Genomic DNA, 15219 nt, shown 5'->3' with positions numbered 1-15219 from the left:
TTAGAGGGTCAGATTGTTAGGTTCAGACCTTATACAAATCTTTATAATTCATTGGTTTTGTTTGTTGTAAAAGAAAACGGTTCATCCGTGCTAAGAGGAAAAACGCTCCTTGCAAACCTTGGTGTAAATTAATCGTTTCCATCTTACATCTGATTTGATGACAAAAAAGGCTGCTCAGTCTTGACGACATTATGATAACATTAAGGCATCAATGGCAAAGTTTCGATTTTTGACCAAATAATGTACACGAAAAAATTACGCGTGATTGGCTTGCCGAAACCGACTGCGTTTTTCATGTTACACAGATGCAAATTACAAATAGCTGTGATGCGTTCTTCCTGTAACTCATTGACAAGTAGCTACTTGAATCATCATGCAATTTGGTGTAACTAAGCATCTGTAAATGTTTCAAAGACTATTTAGTTACAAGACAATTTGGTTTTACCAACTGAGATGATGATCTGACGAAAGGTCGACGCTCAAAACGTCAGTATAAGAAACTCTTTAAAAAAAGCCAATTTAAATTACCAACTCCGCTGATAAAACCAAATTTATTACAGACAAGTAATTAATTTTATCAGAATAATACAACCCCATACAGAAAACAAAATTAATGCTTTAATTGACATGGTTTGCGTTATTATTAAAAGAATGCTGCATATAAACAAGCAAAGATATCCGCACATGATATCTTTAATAATAGTGTTATGTACAATCGATTGCCTCTTCCATCTGATAAGTCCAATGAAAACAAAAGTAACCGACTTTGTCGTGCTATCTCCGGTGTCTTCCATGGTCACGTCCTTTGTCCCTAGAATTCCGGTAGTCCACGCCATTCCTATCACGATGCCTGTCGTCCCGTTTCTTCTTGTCTCGCCCATGTTCATATTTCATGCGCTGCCTTTTAACGGGACTCCGTGACCGACTTCGACTACGAGAATACGGCGACCTACTTCGCGCCTTCTCCCGTTTGTAACTATTAGCTCCGTCAGTTCTCGCTTTCTTTCGCACGTAGTTACCGTCGTATTTCCGAGGTCGTGATCGTTTTTCATCGTCTCTTCCTCTGGGCGGGCTCCTTCTTCGTTTATTCTTCGCTTTCTTTTTTTCCGGACTTTCGTCGCTGCTCTCTGAGTCACTTCTGCTAATGTTGTCGGGGCTGATCGACAAGCTGTAACTTCTTGATCGGCTTCGACTTCGGCTTGGCGTCGGACTTCTTGACCGGCTCCGAGAGCGGTGATGTACGGGAGATCTGCTTCGGCGATTTCCCCCGGAAACTGGACTGCGGTGAGAAAAAAACAAACGAAACAAAACAAAAAAAAAAAAAAAACAAGAGATGGAAAAAGATTAGTAAGCATCAATCCAGGCTCTTCTTTGGGAATCACATAAGCCATACAAGACAGCTGTTTGTCTAAGCCTTCGCAGTTTACAAGCTTCACTACAATTGCGGACTTAGAAAACATTCGATCGGGTGCCTGCCCCACTTCAGCCTTACTAGAGTAGAGACAAAAGAAGTGTCTATCACGTCCCACTGCTCAGTGCAGGTTCTACACAATTACCGTTCTTTGTGGTTGGTTCTTTTTTCTTCTTCTACCCTTGACGAGCTCTTCTTTTTGCCATCCGTGATACTTGGAGCAGATGGCGACACTTTATTAGGTGAAGAAGACTTTGACCCTGAATAAAAGATGAAAGACTCGAGTTTGTCTTTATAAAATAAACTCCTGTGTTGTTCACCTGTAAGCCTCGATCAGGTGTAATTAGCTTAGCATTCCTGGCTCATGTTGAATCATATTGAATGTAGAGACGGGAAGTTTTTACCTAAGCCATCTTTAGCTGCGGTGGCTCCGCCTGATGGTGACAGATTAGGAGCAGAGTTGGCTGCCGTGCTCTCTTCTGTTTTACTTTCACCCTTTTTCAGAGCGATTTTATCACGAATTTCATTAACATTCTTTTGAAGGGTATCAATGTTAGCCTAAAACAAAATAAAACAAAAAGCATGTTCAGTTTTAATCAAAGTGAAACAACTCGAAAGCTTCATGGTTTGATCAAATAAATAAATGACACTGTCGTGTTAAACAGATCTTGTTCTAATCTTTTATAATAAACTGCCAACTTTCTTGGAAAGTTTTAGTACTAAACACTTGTAATTCACTGCAGAATATATATCGAATATGAAAACAGGATGGCGTGAAGTACAAGTGACACACAAGGGAACAGATACATCAAATGGGGGTAAAAGAAAAAAGAAACTGATTGCAGTATCTTCTCCTCTCATGTGTCGAGAGGAGTTTCAACTTTGGCGTTTCAACAATTCCCTTGATTACACGAGCACAGAAGCATTGTGCTAGATCACACACAAAACCCTCAAAACCTGGAACCTCACTCCTAAATGACTTATGTACTTTTATTTTCCTCAAGTATCAGTAAACAACTGTACAAGTCAGCAGGAGTGTAATAAGTACCTACGTTTAAAATGAAATATAGAATGTAACTGTTAGTACCAACTCAAGCTGCAACTTTACCTTTGGTCGCAGATATAAACTCAAAAGAGTTAAACTTATTTCCTGCAAAAGGAAAAAAAATTGGAAACAAAACATGTCAAGTCAGGTGAATGTTCAAGACCCTTATGGTGTCACTGTGATGAGCAAAAACACTTTCCACATAATTTATTTCCAAAAAACAATTGAAATCAATAAGGGCTAACAAGTACAACCACTTCAAGCTTTCAATTTTCTCTTAGTAAACAGAAACAAGAACAAGAGCAAAACCAAAAAGTACCTCGAGATCTTCTAACTTAGCACCAAATAATTCCCACCAAGGTGGCCTGTTTGGTAAACTTATCTGAAATAGCCAAAAATATGTTTTTAGTATTGTAAACCACACATCCAGTAAAGCAACATTTTTTCCTTCATTACATACCCCCAGCTGTCTTGCCGAAAGGAATATACAGGCACAGCCAATGGTCTCAGGAGGGTACCTTACGAAAACATTTGTTCTAAAACTGTCATTCATAAAATTCCTGTGATGAGAAAAAAGGAGAGATGACATAATGTTAATTACTGCAACTGCTATGTTGAAAGCTTGAAAAAGACAAATATTATAAGAGGGACCTTACTACCGCTTCATGTAAAACCAATAAATAAAGACAATTATGTTGTTAAACAAGGCTCAATTAATTTCACGGTTAGCGCCAGTTAAGTTGTCCAGACAGACCTATTTTTGCTTGGCCACAACTCAATGTGACAGGATAAATATCCTTTAGGTCATATTTAATAGATCCCGCCTCATTTGATAGAAGTATATTTAGCACCCTCTTGTTGTACATGCAGCCTCAAACTCAATGGATGAAAAGTGGAACAGCTGTTCTTAAATCCTGAACTTCCCCCAGAATTAAATTCTTATTTGCACGCGTAAAAAAAATACTGGACAAAATGTCCAGCCAACAAAGGAGTTCACCGGACAAACCCTATATTTGACTGGACATTGTCCGTTGACTGACCATAATTTTGAGCCCTGTCAAATTTACAAATAAAATTAATCAATAAATCAGAAATTTAAATAGTTGCTGTAGACTTTTGTAAAGGTGATAATACTGATTACTGTGTGCCTGCCAACACTTCAACCCCTAAAAGTGATTAACATCTAACTTCTCCCAACAGTGCCAACCCTGAATTAAACATTTAGGTCATGAGAATAAAGGAAATGATTCCAAACAAAAGATCTTGGTTGTTACACTAATTCCCCTGATTAGTGTGATAGGAAATGTATAAAGAACAGTATGGAGAACTTGCATATTGATGTTAGGGTGTCAAAGGTTAAAGTAAACTTAAAAACAATAACAATTATACTCACCAGGCAGACTGAGCAAGGTCTCTCTTTTCTTCACTCTCAAGGATTTGAAGATACATTATTATGATCTAAACATGAAAAATAGCACAATCTAAGCCGATACTTAGGCCAAGAAACTGTAGATTTTATGTAAGTTGTTGTTGCCTGTCATAAAAACACCTAGAACAAGTTCTTCACAGGTTCCACTCCTTAATCCAAAAACTAACTCGTCACACCATAGGAAACAAACAATGAATCCAACTGAATTAATTGTACCAATCATTACTAAGGACTATAACTACAAAATTGCCAAATAATTGAGGCAGAGTTCATTGCTTATGTGTTTTCAATTTTTATTGCTTAGTTTTATGTAAGCCACCCTGAAGACAGTTGTGGCACTATAATATGACTAATTTAACAAAGTTGCTTTCTTCTCAGTGGGAGAAGATGAAAATGGACTGACTCTGTTAACCCAAAGCAATGGAAGAGAATGTCATTAACCCTTAAACTCTTATGAGTGACCAAAACAGAATTTCCCCTTGCAATACCAAAACAATATCAAGCAAACAAGTGATGAGAATAAAGAAAAACATAAATAAGGGGATAAGTTGATCCAATGCCAAATTCTCTCAACTGAAATCATAAGAACTGTATCAAGGACAGTGTGGAGAATTAGTAACAGGAAGTTGGGAGTAAAAAGGGTTAAACACAGTATCAACAGAGTTGTTGATCACTACTTGTAAGGTGACTGGTATCAGTACATACCTTGTGAGGATGTTTTACATGAACACAAAACCCCAGTTCCTGAAAATAGGGTGAGTAAAAGTGGTTAATAATTTAATTGCATCTTACACAAAATAAAAGGTGTTCTATCTCAGAGCAAAACTAACCTTCAATATCCTTCTTTCAGCTTTGATGACTTGGTTTTTAAGGTTAAAGTAGGTGTTACCCATGTACTCCATGGGTTGAATTGTCCTGAAATATCATTTCAAGTGATATAACATTTAATCTTCCAAGCACAAATTGAAGACTAACATGGCTCCATTGCACTGCAGTGCTAACTCCAATCAGCCTTGAATCTCTCAAGAACCACCTGGAAAGTCAGTGGTAATGCTCTGACAACTACTGAAACACTAAGATTAACAAAAATGCTCCAGTTTAACAGAACCTAGCTTAACACTTTGCTATTTTTCTGTAACTTTACAATAGAATGATAGCATTAAATTAACAAATAAGATCTTGCTTATTGCAAACTATCTTGTGCTACAGTCTAATTTTTAAATATCAAATGCTTTGGGAGTGCTGCTAGAATGCTTGTTTCTAAACATAGCCTGATATGCCACATACCAGTAACATTTAAATACCTGCAAATAAATTTAAGAGGATTTAATTATAACCAGCTAAGCTTATCTTAATGTCACAAAGGTGGGCCATGGTGATAAACTTTCTGTTAAGAAGACTCCAACTCAGTTCCCAGATGAAATTTGAAAGATCTTGTTTTCCTCAATTCAGGTGTGGAGCTGAAATTTCCAATATGAATGCAGGTGAAACTTGTCCTGACAAGCTCACATGAAGATGGCTGTCCACTGACTGACTGCAGGAAACATTTTCTACTTGCACATATTGTGAAGATGTATAAAGACAACAGCATTTACATCAGCTTTTAATTTTGTAGTTGTCCTCACCCTATAGGAAAAAAAAAGAAACCTGGCTTTAGGAACTAAAAATAGTTCGTAACTAAAGATATCACAATAGTGTCCCTTCAAAGTCAATCTTGGAAGCACAGTTGAACCTGTATTTAGCAGTCACCCATGGGAAATAGCAGGGTTACCATTCACAGGGTGTCAAGTGACAAATGACACTTAGAAAATAGGAAAATAGAAATGACAATGGCTAAACAATAGGAAATAAATAGGAATTCTCACCCCAATAGGAGGATTTCTTTGAGTTCTATCCTCTTAACACTCCCAACAGCAACTCTGTTCCATAACCCAACACTTAAATATTTTAACAGGCACCATGGCATACATCCACAATGCATTGCCGTGTAAACAAAAACAAGTGTTACCACCTATGTTACCAAGCACAACTCATCATACAACAATTACCAGATTCCAAATTTCATTAGATACAAAAAAAATCACTTAGAAAGGCTTCAAACTGGTCTTTTTTGACATGAAGTTTCAGTTTTTTTTGTAGAATTTATCAATTTTATTGGCAATTTTATTTCAAATACTTCAAAATGTTTCTGTGTACCCAGTAAAACCCTTAAAAATAAGAAAAACTTGGAATTTCATGAAAAAAAAAAAGGAGAAAATAGGAGGCAGGCCAAAAAATAAGAAAAAAAAAGGAACTTGACACCCTGCACTCAATAAAAGTGACAGCTAAATACAGGTTCCACAAAATAAGGATCAAAAAAGATAAAATTTTTTTCCTAACAGCTGTAAGTAGAAAGATAACCTGCAATTGGTTGAGGACATTTAGACTCACAGACTAGTATTGATTTCAGGAGATAGATATGGAATGAATTAGACTTAAGATTAATGTTCAACATAGTTAGGAATCTAAGTTTAAGAGTTTGATGTTCCCACAATTCTACTATATCCACAACATACGTAGGAGGCTGTGAAAATGTAAATAAAGTCATAGGGAACTAGGAGTTAGGAGAGTTGCTACTCATGCAAATAAGAAAGCATCACTTGAGTACTGTACAAGAGGCAAATAGAGATAGAAATCAGCACAGAGAATATGCATACTGATGGTGGAGTGTGAGGGGTAAAGGAAGCCTGTCCTTATCAAAGTAAGAGAACCATCTCCCCAAATTGGATTATTAGTGTAAAATACAAACAAAAGATTTATGGTCCATGCATCTTTGAAGTGAGAAATGAGGCATTTTACAATCAGGAGATATGAAAATGAAATGATTGCTTTAACTCGAGTGTGGTTAGTTAATAGCTACAGGTGGCATAAGAAAAGTTAAATTTATTCTAATGGATAGAAGAGAAAAAATTTCTTTTGTTAAAAGTCAAATGCATCAGCCTTGAAAGCTTACTCAACAAATGAAAGATTAACCCTCTTACAATGTTTTCAAAATAACCACTTGCTACTTGCGATAACCTGTTGTATTTCAGATCAGGTAAACTGTCAACTGGTGGTGAAACTCATAAAAAAGAGAGGTGACAGAGAATTAATTTCCACAGCACAAAGATCAACTAAGTCTGGCAATGTTTCTCTGAACAATTTACCCAATCTGAGAAGATCCTCAATTAGACACCTGAATACACTTAATAGTGTATTTGTTAAAGCCTAAAGCTTACAGAACAACATCCAGACAACTATCTCCTTAATTAATTTCTCACATCTGAACAAAAGGTTTGAAATTGAAGATCATAAGTCTAAGCATTTCCCATTCACATAAGATGCTAAGTCCTGTAGATTCTCACTCAAGCATTGTGACTCCTTGAAAGCTCCTTGAAAGGATTTAAATGGTAAGCTACTACTGTTCATATTTCATTATGATGTACCATATATTCCTAATAAACAACCCTTTTGGGGGGAGGGGATTAATTTCCTTTAGGGGATCATACAGGCATACTCCTCTCTAAAGAATAATATTTTTCAGGCTACAAGTTTATAGGAGCAGCAACTTCACAACTTACTGTGTACAAAAAAGGGATGAAAAATATTGTAAATTCAGGTATCGAAAGGTTGATTTGAGGTTATCCCTGAAAGTTTTCTTAGTATTACCTAAAAGTGCTTTTGTGTATTTCTATATTGGGTTTTGTATATAATTGTTAAGCATAGAGTAAAGACAACCAGGCATTTCTGGTGAACTAAAGAACTTGTAAATATATAAGAGTCAGATAAGCTTCCAAACTGGAAAGAAAATTGAAAAATCAATGAGTACAGTGGATGGTGAAGCAAAGGGATGATACAAATAAGTAGTAGTTGTCTTTATCAACTTTCCTCTTAAGAGGCTATTCTGAGTTAATTTAAAATGCTAATGAGGTGGACTTTGGCCAGACTGCATTGGGACGTTTAAAATTTCTTGAAAGAAAAGTGCCCCAAATTTCAGAATCAAGGCAAGACCTCTACAACAGGAACTACATTCCCCCTTGGTGAGAGTTGCAGGGATCCTTTAATGTACCCTGCTAACCAGTACAGAGAAGATGCAGGAGACAGGGCCTACATTCTTATCCAAAAAGACAAAAACATCTGACCATTTGCAGATGCCATAGCAAAGGCAACACATTCTCCTCAGTTAATTTAAGACCCTGAGTGTTGGTCTGCACTTAACTACCTGGGCTTACCCAGTAACCTACATGTACCAATTTTCAGAGAGCCTATAATATATGCAGGGATGGCAACAAAGTAAGGTGATAACTGGCATAAAAACACAACAAAACAATGTCAGGAGGGGAATTAAAAGAATCTACCAATCATCATTTGTTTCTGAGAAACATTTTGAACCAAAACAGTGGTGACAAAATCTGGATAGAATTCTGAGCGAGACACTAAGAGGATATGTGTCCATATTTCAACCTCCACAAAAAGTGCCCAGAAAAAGAAGCAATCTTACAATCTTTCAAATTTTCACTCCACCAAAGCTTAACATTTTACCCAAATAGTAGTCCTTGGAACAGTTTTTATCACAAAATAAATGTAACTGTTATGATCAAAATAATTATGGCCAGCTTATACTTTCATCACTGCCCACTGATTTTCAGGTGTTGCAAAATATACTTGTTCTAAACTTAAATACAGTACAGTAATCCAAGCTCCTTGTGAGCAATGTTCAATACACTTCAAGGAACTCATAAAAAAAGACTGAACCCTAACGACTGGAAGGGTATACAAAGTCTAAACCTATTTTAGAGATAACATCACAAGCTGTCATAGACTATACTCTATAATCACAGTACTCGTATTCATTTCAGATGTCATCTTACTAGCAATGAAAAAGTGGTAAGCTCAAGCAAACCATCCTTGGCAACTCTTTCTTATTGCTTGACATAGATACAAGACTGTTTTTTTTTTCTTTTTTAAAACCCTAGTCCAACAAGTTTCTTAACTGAATGCCTGAGGCAGAAAATTGATAATCAGTGGATGCAACACTTTCATCTGTAATTATAAATCTTACAAAGTTAAGCAGAATAACTAAAGTAACCAAAGGTTGAAGTGGTGCACTCAGATATAAGGGTCTGTGTTAGAGAATTGGCATTGGGTTACCCTTTGGCAAACACAGTATCTCTCTATTCCAGAGTATGAATGTGATTTGACAGTTCTCTATGATATGTCATGAAATATTTAAGGGTCACAAGAAATGGCCTGGAATCGCATCCAAGGGGAGAAAAACTTGTTGATTTATTCTACAGAGATCAGTACAAGTTCTGGCACCTTTTTCATAAAAAGTTGAGTCTCCTTTAACCCTTTACACCCTAAACATCATTATGCACATTCTCCATACTGTTCTCTATTCATTTCCTGAGGTGCTCATAAGGAGAATTTTCCTGACATCTTAAGCTTCTGTAGTTTTTGATCATTTCCATTATACTTATAACCTTAATGTGTGCCTCAGGGGTGATATTGCAAGGAGAAATTAGATGTTAGTCACTCTCAAGGGTCAAAGGGTCACAGAGTTGTCCACACATCACATGTCAATGACCAAGTGGGTGAAGCAAACACTCTCTAGGATTTTGGACAAAGATTGTGATATAGACAAATAACCATCAAACTTCCTAAATTCTTGTTATTAATCATCAGTGGAGCATATTTTGTAAAAACTTGTACACCTGGAAGAACAGATATTTTTTCCCTTCCTTTTCCTAGCTACCATCTTCTGTTCAATCTTTATGAAAGATCTGAAGTAATGGGCAAACCAGTAGTCTAACCAAAAATGCACTACACTTAATACCAAGAGGTCAGGGATTTGACCTTTGGGGTGATTGTATTTTGTTCTAGGGCTAAACACTTTATTCTCACTGCACTTCTCTCCACCCAGGAGAATAGATGGGTACCAGCAGACTGTCATGGAAAGCCTGACAGTCTGCTGGTACCTATGAATGGACAAGCGTCCCACTAAAATAAAGTGAAGATACTCCTGGTTGCTTCATGCTTTGGAAACCCTCAGTGGGCTTAAGTGTAGAATTCACCTTTGCCTTGACAAGATCTGAAGTAGGTAGATATTGAGGGTAGATATTGAGGAAAAGGAAAGGAAACATGGATAGTGCAGCATGTTTATCATTCCTTTCTCAAGTTGATGAGTTGTCCTGTCGCAGCAGTTATCAAGATCTAGCATTACAGAAATAATAAACACACTATATCTTGACTGCATCCAGGTAATATACCTGTTGCAAGCTTGCTTGCTTATTGCAACCAAAAGCAAATGCTAATTTTTTTCTCTAGGAGAAGTCAGAGCACTGTTATAGGTATGGAATCTGTTGTTCAATTTCAGAACACTGGTCCTTGGAAAGGACCTGCGGTTAATGACTATTTTTGTAACACAAAAAACTGAACTTTGTTACTTTGCCCAAAAGCTTCCAGAAAATCAGAGAGAAATCCAGAATGATATTAACCATCCAACTCCTTGAAACTCCCTGGAATAATAAACACATACCCCAGGCAATCTACAAAATCATTAAAAAAAAAATCTTGTGTTTATCAAACTTCCTTTTGCAAAATTCATCAAATTTTCAGCCAAATTATACTATTTTCCATCCCTATGCCTATAAATAATCCTTGTTTGCAAGGTTTTCCTGCTTGCATCTAGTAATGAACCTCTAAAAGTTATTTTCTTTCCTACCTCAAAAGGCATTTTATGTGAATGCAAGTTGTTATGACTGATTAAAATCTGATTAAAATTATAGATACCAGTTTGTGGCAGTGAATTCCACAAGGTTTCTTTTGTCATCAAAGTGCAGGATAATTTTTGTCTACTAAAGTGATACCATCAATCCAGCCACCAAGGTTTAAATAAGATAATTGAATGTAATCAATCAGCCAAACTTTTGACTGTTCTAACCATTCTTGTTTTACATCAGAATGTAAACGATCTGTTGTGGTTCTTGTTTTACATCAGATCCTTAATGATGGAAGTGATTCATAATATTGGGTTTGTGCTTTAACTAAAAATTTTTTTGGTTTGCTCAAAAAGTGGCATTTAAAGCAACAATACTGAGTAGAAACTGTAACAAGCCTGACTATCATTAATGCACAGTTACTTTGGCTCAGGCGAGTTTGGGACCTCTAATCACCAGTGTCTACACCTGAGTGAGTGAGTGACTCATTTGCATATTGAAGTCACCACTAACACTTGTTTGCCTAGCATACCACAAGTTAAATAGGCCTCATGGTAAATAAACATATTAAATAACTTTTTTTTGTTTAAAACAGTAGACTGTACAACAATTGAATACAAAACAGACCCACAAAATATAAACATAATTTCAAAACTTAATTTGTTTACTTTTCCTGAAGTTAAGTACTTTCTTTTTCAACCAAACATCCACCAAAGTATATGATAAAAATTCAATGCCAAAGTTATGACATCTAAATATACTTTGAATGTACAGGGTAACATGAGAAAAATTTGCCCAGCCCCTTGGGGGAAAAAAAGACAAAGTAACTATCCGACATAGTCTATTTATAACATATGCCAAAGTTGGCTTTTCACAGTGTCACACAACATTTTCATTCCAGCAGACACTGTTATCCTGCTGCTATAATCATGGAATTTCATGGCAGGTTCAATATTGAACTCAATTTTTGGAACTATAAATTCTGCTCTTAAATCAAGCTACGTGTAGTTTCCTTTAAGAGGACCACATCAAGTACATTCAAAGATGACCTTCCAGTAAATTGCTTAGCCCCAAGCCCATTTGAGTAGGACAGCATTTAACAAGACTAATACTGAAAAACAGGAAATGGGTCCCTCAACAAAGTGATCATAGCACTATTTTAATATAATTAAATTTAGAAGAAACTCTTACCTTCATTATGCCATCAGCTTTCACTTCCAACCAATAATGATTCACATCCAGTTGGGTTTTTGACTTGATATCACATCAATTATATAGACAGTCCATTCATTTTGCTCCTTGCCCTTTGTGCACTAAAGTTTCCATTGCATTTCCAAAGTCATGTTGTCTTTTATATTTGAACTCCATAACATACAATGACCTTCACATCATAAAATGTTTCCTGCACCAGAAATCCACTCTGCTACCCTTTCTTGGATAAATTACTCTGATGACAGCCACAACTTCCAAAATACACAGCTGCAGTTCTGGACATGACCAACATTGGATACAATTGAAGGATGTTTGCTTGGAATTAACACATATGTAGTTTTTATTCCAAGGCTTTCTAATCATCCTTCTAGGGCAAATTTTAAAGGTACATGTTCCTTGACTCAGGCATTGTTAAAAATAGATATACATCACTTGACAGTAACTTTTAGGTCACTCACTTTCAAACTAAACCTTGGAAAACTAACTCTCACAGAGCTTTCAATAAAAGCTGGTTACCAGCAGTCAACCACTTCCAGTAAAACCTCTTACTCCTGTCTGTTTGGCCTGCAAGCAGGCTCCCATGTTTGGACTCTGCCTTACAGCCCTTTTCCGGTTATAGCTGTATATCAAAACTATTGGTAAGCACTTACGGATAAGGTTATTAAAACCCCCACTATCACCCATCAAAGAATTATGACCAAAAGTAGCTCTTGAACAAAGGGTTCATGTTATCACCTTAAACTGGAGCATTTCTGTCAACTTTATGATATGAAATTCAACTGCCAAGGATTTTGAGGGGCTGACAATGTGTCAAACCTGAAAAAATTTACTCAGAGATATATATACTTTTACATGTGCCCTGCTTGCCTTCTGTTAATGCAGACCATTGACCAATGGGAGAAGCACCACTTCAGTCCAATGTTGCCAGGGTAACACCAGACCCATCAGAGCTGGTTTAGAGCAACACAGAGGGTTGGTGCGTTGGGTGGTGAGAAGGTAGCAGGCTGCTGGAGTTAGCAATGACAGCACAGAGAAAAAGAGAAAAAAGTCAAGTCAGTTAAAATTCTACTGTCTATTGATGGAATGGAAAGTCTCTTAACCAAACTTCATATTTAATAGTGACACAATGATTACTCCAAACAAGGACTTGACATTGGTAAAATGACAGTAAGTTTGACTCTTTGACATGAAATATTTTCTGACAATTTCCCTTTTGCAAGTATATGAAAGATTATCTGTACTTGCTTGACTTTCATCTAGTTGTTTTTATTGCTTGTATGTTTACAAAGAAAGCTAGTTTCAATTTAAGGTAAACCTGTTAATTTTGAGAATAAAATGATGATAATGATGATGAGAACAATAATAACACATTCATGCTTACAGTCATGCTAAAAAAAATCAAAAGCCTCGGCCTATCTTGGCAAATATAGAGAAATGTATCTCATCTTTCTTTGGTAAAGGGCAAAATTACTTGATTCTTATAAGTTTATAAGTGATTAGATTATTGAGCAATTCAAGTTTCATCACCCTTAGAATTATTAAGTTTTCAGAGGTGGAATGATAACCAAAACTTAAAAAAAATATGCATGAAAGTAATCTTTAATTGTACTAAGGCTTGGGCAAATATTTGTAACAACTCAATATGCTTTCTCTGCACTGCAATCAATCTGATTTTGAGTTGTGCCATGGCTGAACTGCAAATGGAACTTCTAACAACTGATTTTGAGGTAAAATAACAGGACTTCTGGAGAAATTGAGAGCTTTGTATTTTTCTGTTTTTATCAAAAGTGGCTTTTCTAAAAGCAATAAAACCCTGTGAGATGGAGCTGCTTTTAAAAAGTAGAAGATTACAAAACCACCATGATAAAAAATTGCCTTCCAGAAAGTTTGAAGTCCTCAAAAATGGAGTGATTCTCTTCAAAAACAACCCCAGTAATTATTACAAATGAGCTTTACTGAAATTCCGCAGTAAAAAGAAGACAAGAGAGGAGTAATACAAAACAAATGTACAGTACTGCAGCATTTACATGGAGAAATAATCCAATTTTTCAAATTATCCAAATCTTTTACAACAAGAGGTAAATGTCTGGCTTTTAAGCATTTCAAGGTCATGCTGAGAAGTCAAAATTCCCAGGAAGACCCGCTTCAAGAAAGACTTCTAGTCTAATTAACAAGTTGGACAAACTTTAGATCTTTTGAGTAAAAACTCCTCACTTTTGATATTTGTTTCAGTCCTTTTCCTTTTTTACGGGGGAAAATGTTAGTTAAATTTTTTTGGTGAAAACCGGAAACAAGAGAAATTCAGATTTTCGAAAACACTGCTAAACCATAAATGTTCATGAAGTCTAACCAAATTAGAAAAAAATGATCAGTAACTATTTAGTATTGGTGGTGGCATGAACCGTCTCCCTTGGCTTTTCCCTTGCCCCAAACAAATGCACAAATATTTACCTGGCATTCCTTCTCTGTTTTATGTGATGAAACACGTTAATCACGTCCCGAATTCTTCTCGGGCATTCTTCGATTTTTGCTGCGAGAAAAATACTTGCCATGGCGTATATCTGCAATTCAAGTTTATGAAAGCGATAGGTTCGGCATGAATTTTTCGTTCGGTAAATCGCTGAATTTAATTAAAGACGTATAAGCCTCGTACTGAAACTTCTTTTTCGCTGACCTTTTGCATGAATTTAGGTCAGATTGAGATGTAAAGTAAAATCTGGTCATGGACACTTCACAAAGCACATGCATGCAACTGCAGAAAGAGATCTAGTTTGAACCGTTTGGAATTTCCCTTAGCTTAATACAAAGTTCGAGAGGTAAAAAGGATGGAATGAATTGCAACTCTGTACCAGAGAAAAGACAAATTTACCACGGAGTCTTGGTGAAAATACCCAAAGAATTAAAATTTAAGTAAAGAAAAACTGTATACAATCTAGGAACAACAATCGTCCAATTGCTTGCACGTTAAAAGTATTGTAACTTACCTCGCAGTCGTGTTTTACGAGCGACTTACTGTAGTAAAACCGTTGAAATAATACTTGAGCTGTAGCCATAGCTACCTGAAGGTTCCAAAGCAAAGAATCTCAGCTCACAACATCAAGGTAAATCCAAGTTTTCAAAACCAAACCGGACCTGCACTCACCTGAGGTAGCTTCAGCAAGATGCCCGCCATTTGGATATACTCGCAACCTAAGATTCTTAAATCGATTTCTACTTCTCTATCTAAGCCATCTTTAAATGAAGGTGTGTTCTGAAGTTGTTCTTCGTCAAGAATGCAGTTTTCTAGCGAAATAACTACGTCTCCGTAGTCCGATTTACCGGCGACAGCGGCCATGTTCGATGGTCTTCTTCAATCGTTTTAGAGACGTCACATTCTACTTGTGAT

At 36.4% G+C, this 15219-nt stretch overlaps 1 protein-coding gene across 1 annotated transcript; it reads right to left on the bottom strand.

The window, feature by feature from the left end:
- Positions 1-596: 596 nt before the first annotated feature.
- On the bottom strand, positions 597-15210 carry LOC113672239 (cyclin-L2). The gene is made up of 12 exons (XM_027188528.2): positions 14977-15210; positions 14819-14893; positions 14286-14395; positions 4716-4800; positions 4591-4629; positions 3850-3914; positions 2917-3016; positions 2776-2838; positions 2520-2561; positions 1816-1969; positions 1557-1671; positions 597-1279 (listed from the first exon to the last, which is right to left on the bottom strand). The coding sequence occupies exons 1-12, from the start codon at positions 15166-15168 to the stop codon at positions 775-777; spliced, it is 1545 nt and encodes a 514-aa protein (XP_027044329.2). The 5' UTR covers positions 15169-15210; the 3' UTR covers positions 597-774.
- Between the last annotated feature and the right edge of the window lie 9 nt (positions 15211-15219).

This window comes from Pocillopora damicornis, chromosome 8, assembly GCF_964200805.1.
Source record: "Pocillopora damicornis chromosome 8, jaPocDami1.2, whole genome shotgun sequence".
Taxonomy (NCBI): domain Eukaryota; kingdom Metazoa; phylum Cnidaria; class Anthozoa; order Scleractinia; family Pocilloporidae; genus Pocillopora; species Pocillopora damicornis.
Note: the sequence above shows the minus strand (reverse complement) of the source record. Positions and strands in the feature narration are given on the sequence as shown.

Coding starts and splice junctions, on each gene's coding strand:
- LOC113672239 (XM_027188528.2), bottom strand. CDS start 15,168: ATGGCCGCTGTCGCCGGTAAATCGGACTACGGAGACGTAGTTATTTCG. Junction 14,396..14,818: donor TCGTAAAACACGACTGCGAG/GTAAGTTACAAT, acceptor CTTGAATTGCAG/ATATACGCCATGGCAAGTAT. Junction 2,562..2,775: donor CTAAGTTAGAAGATCTCGAG/GTACTTTTTGGT, acceptor TTCCTTTTGCAG/GAAATAAGTTTAACTCTTTT.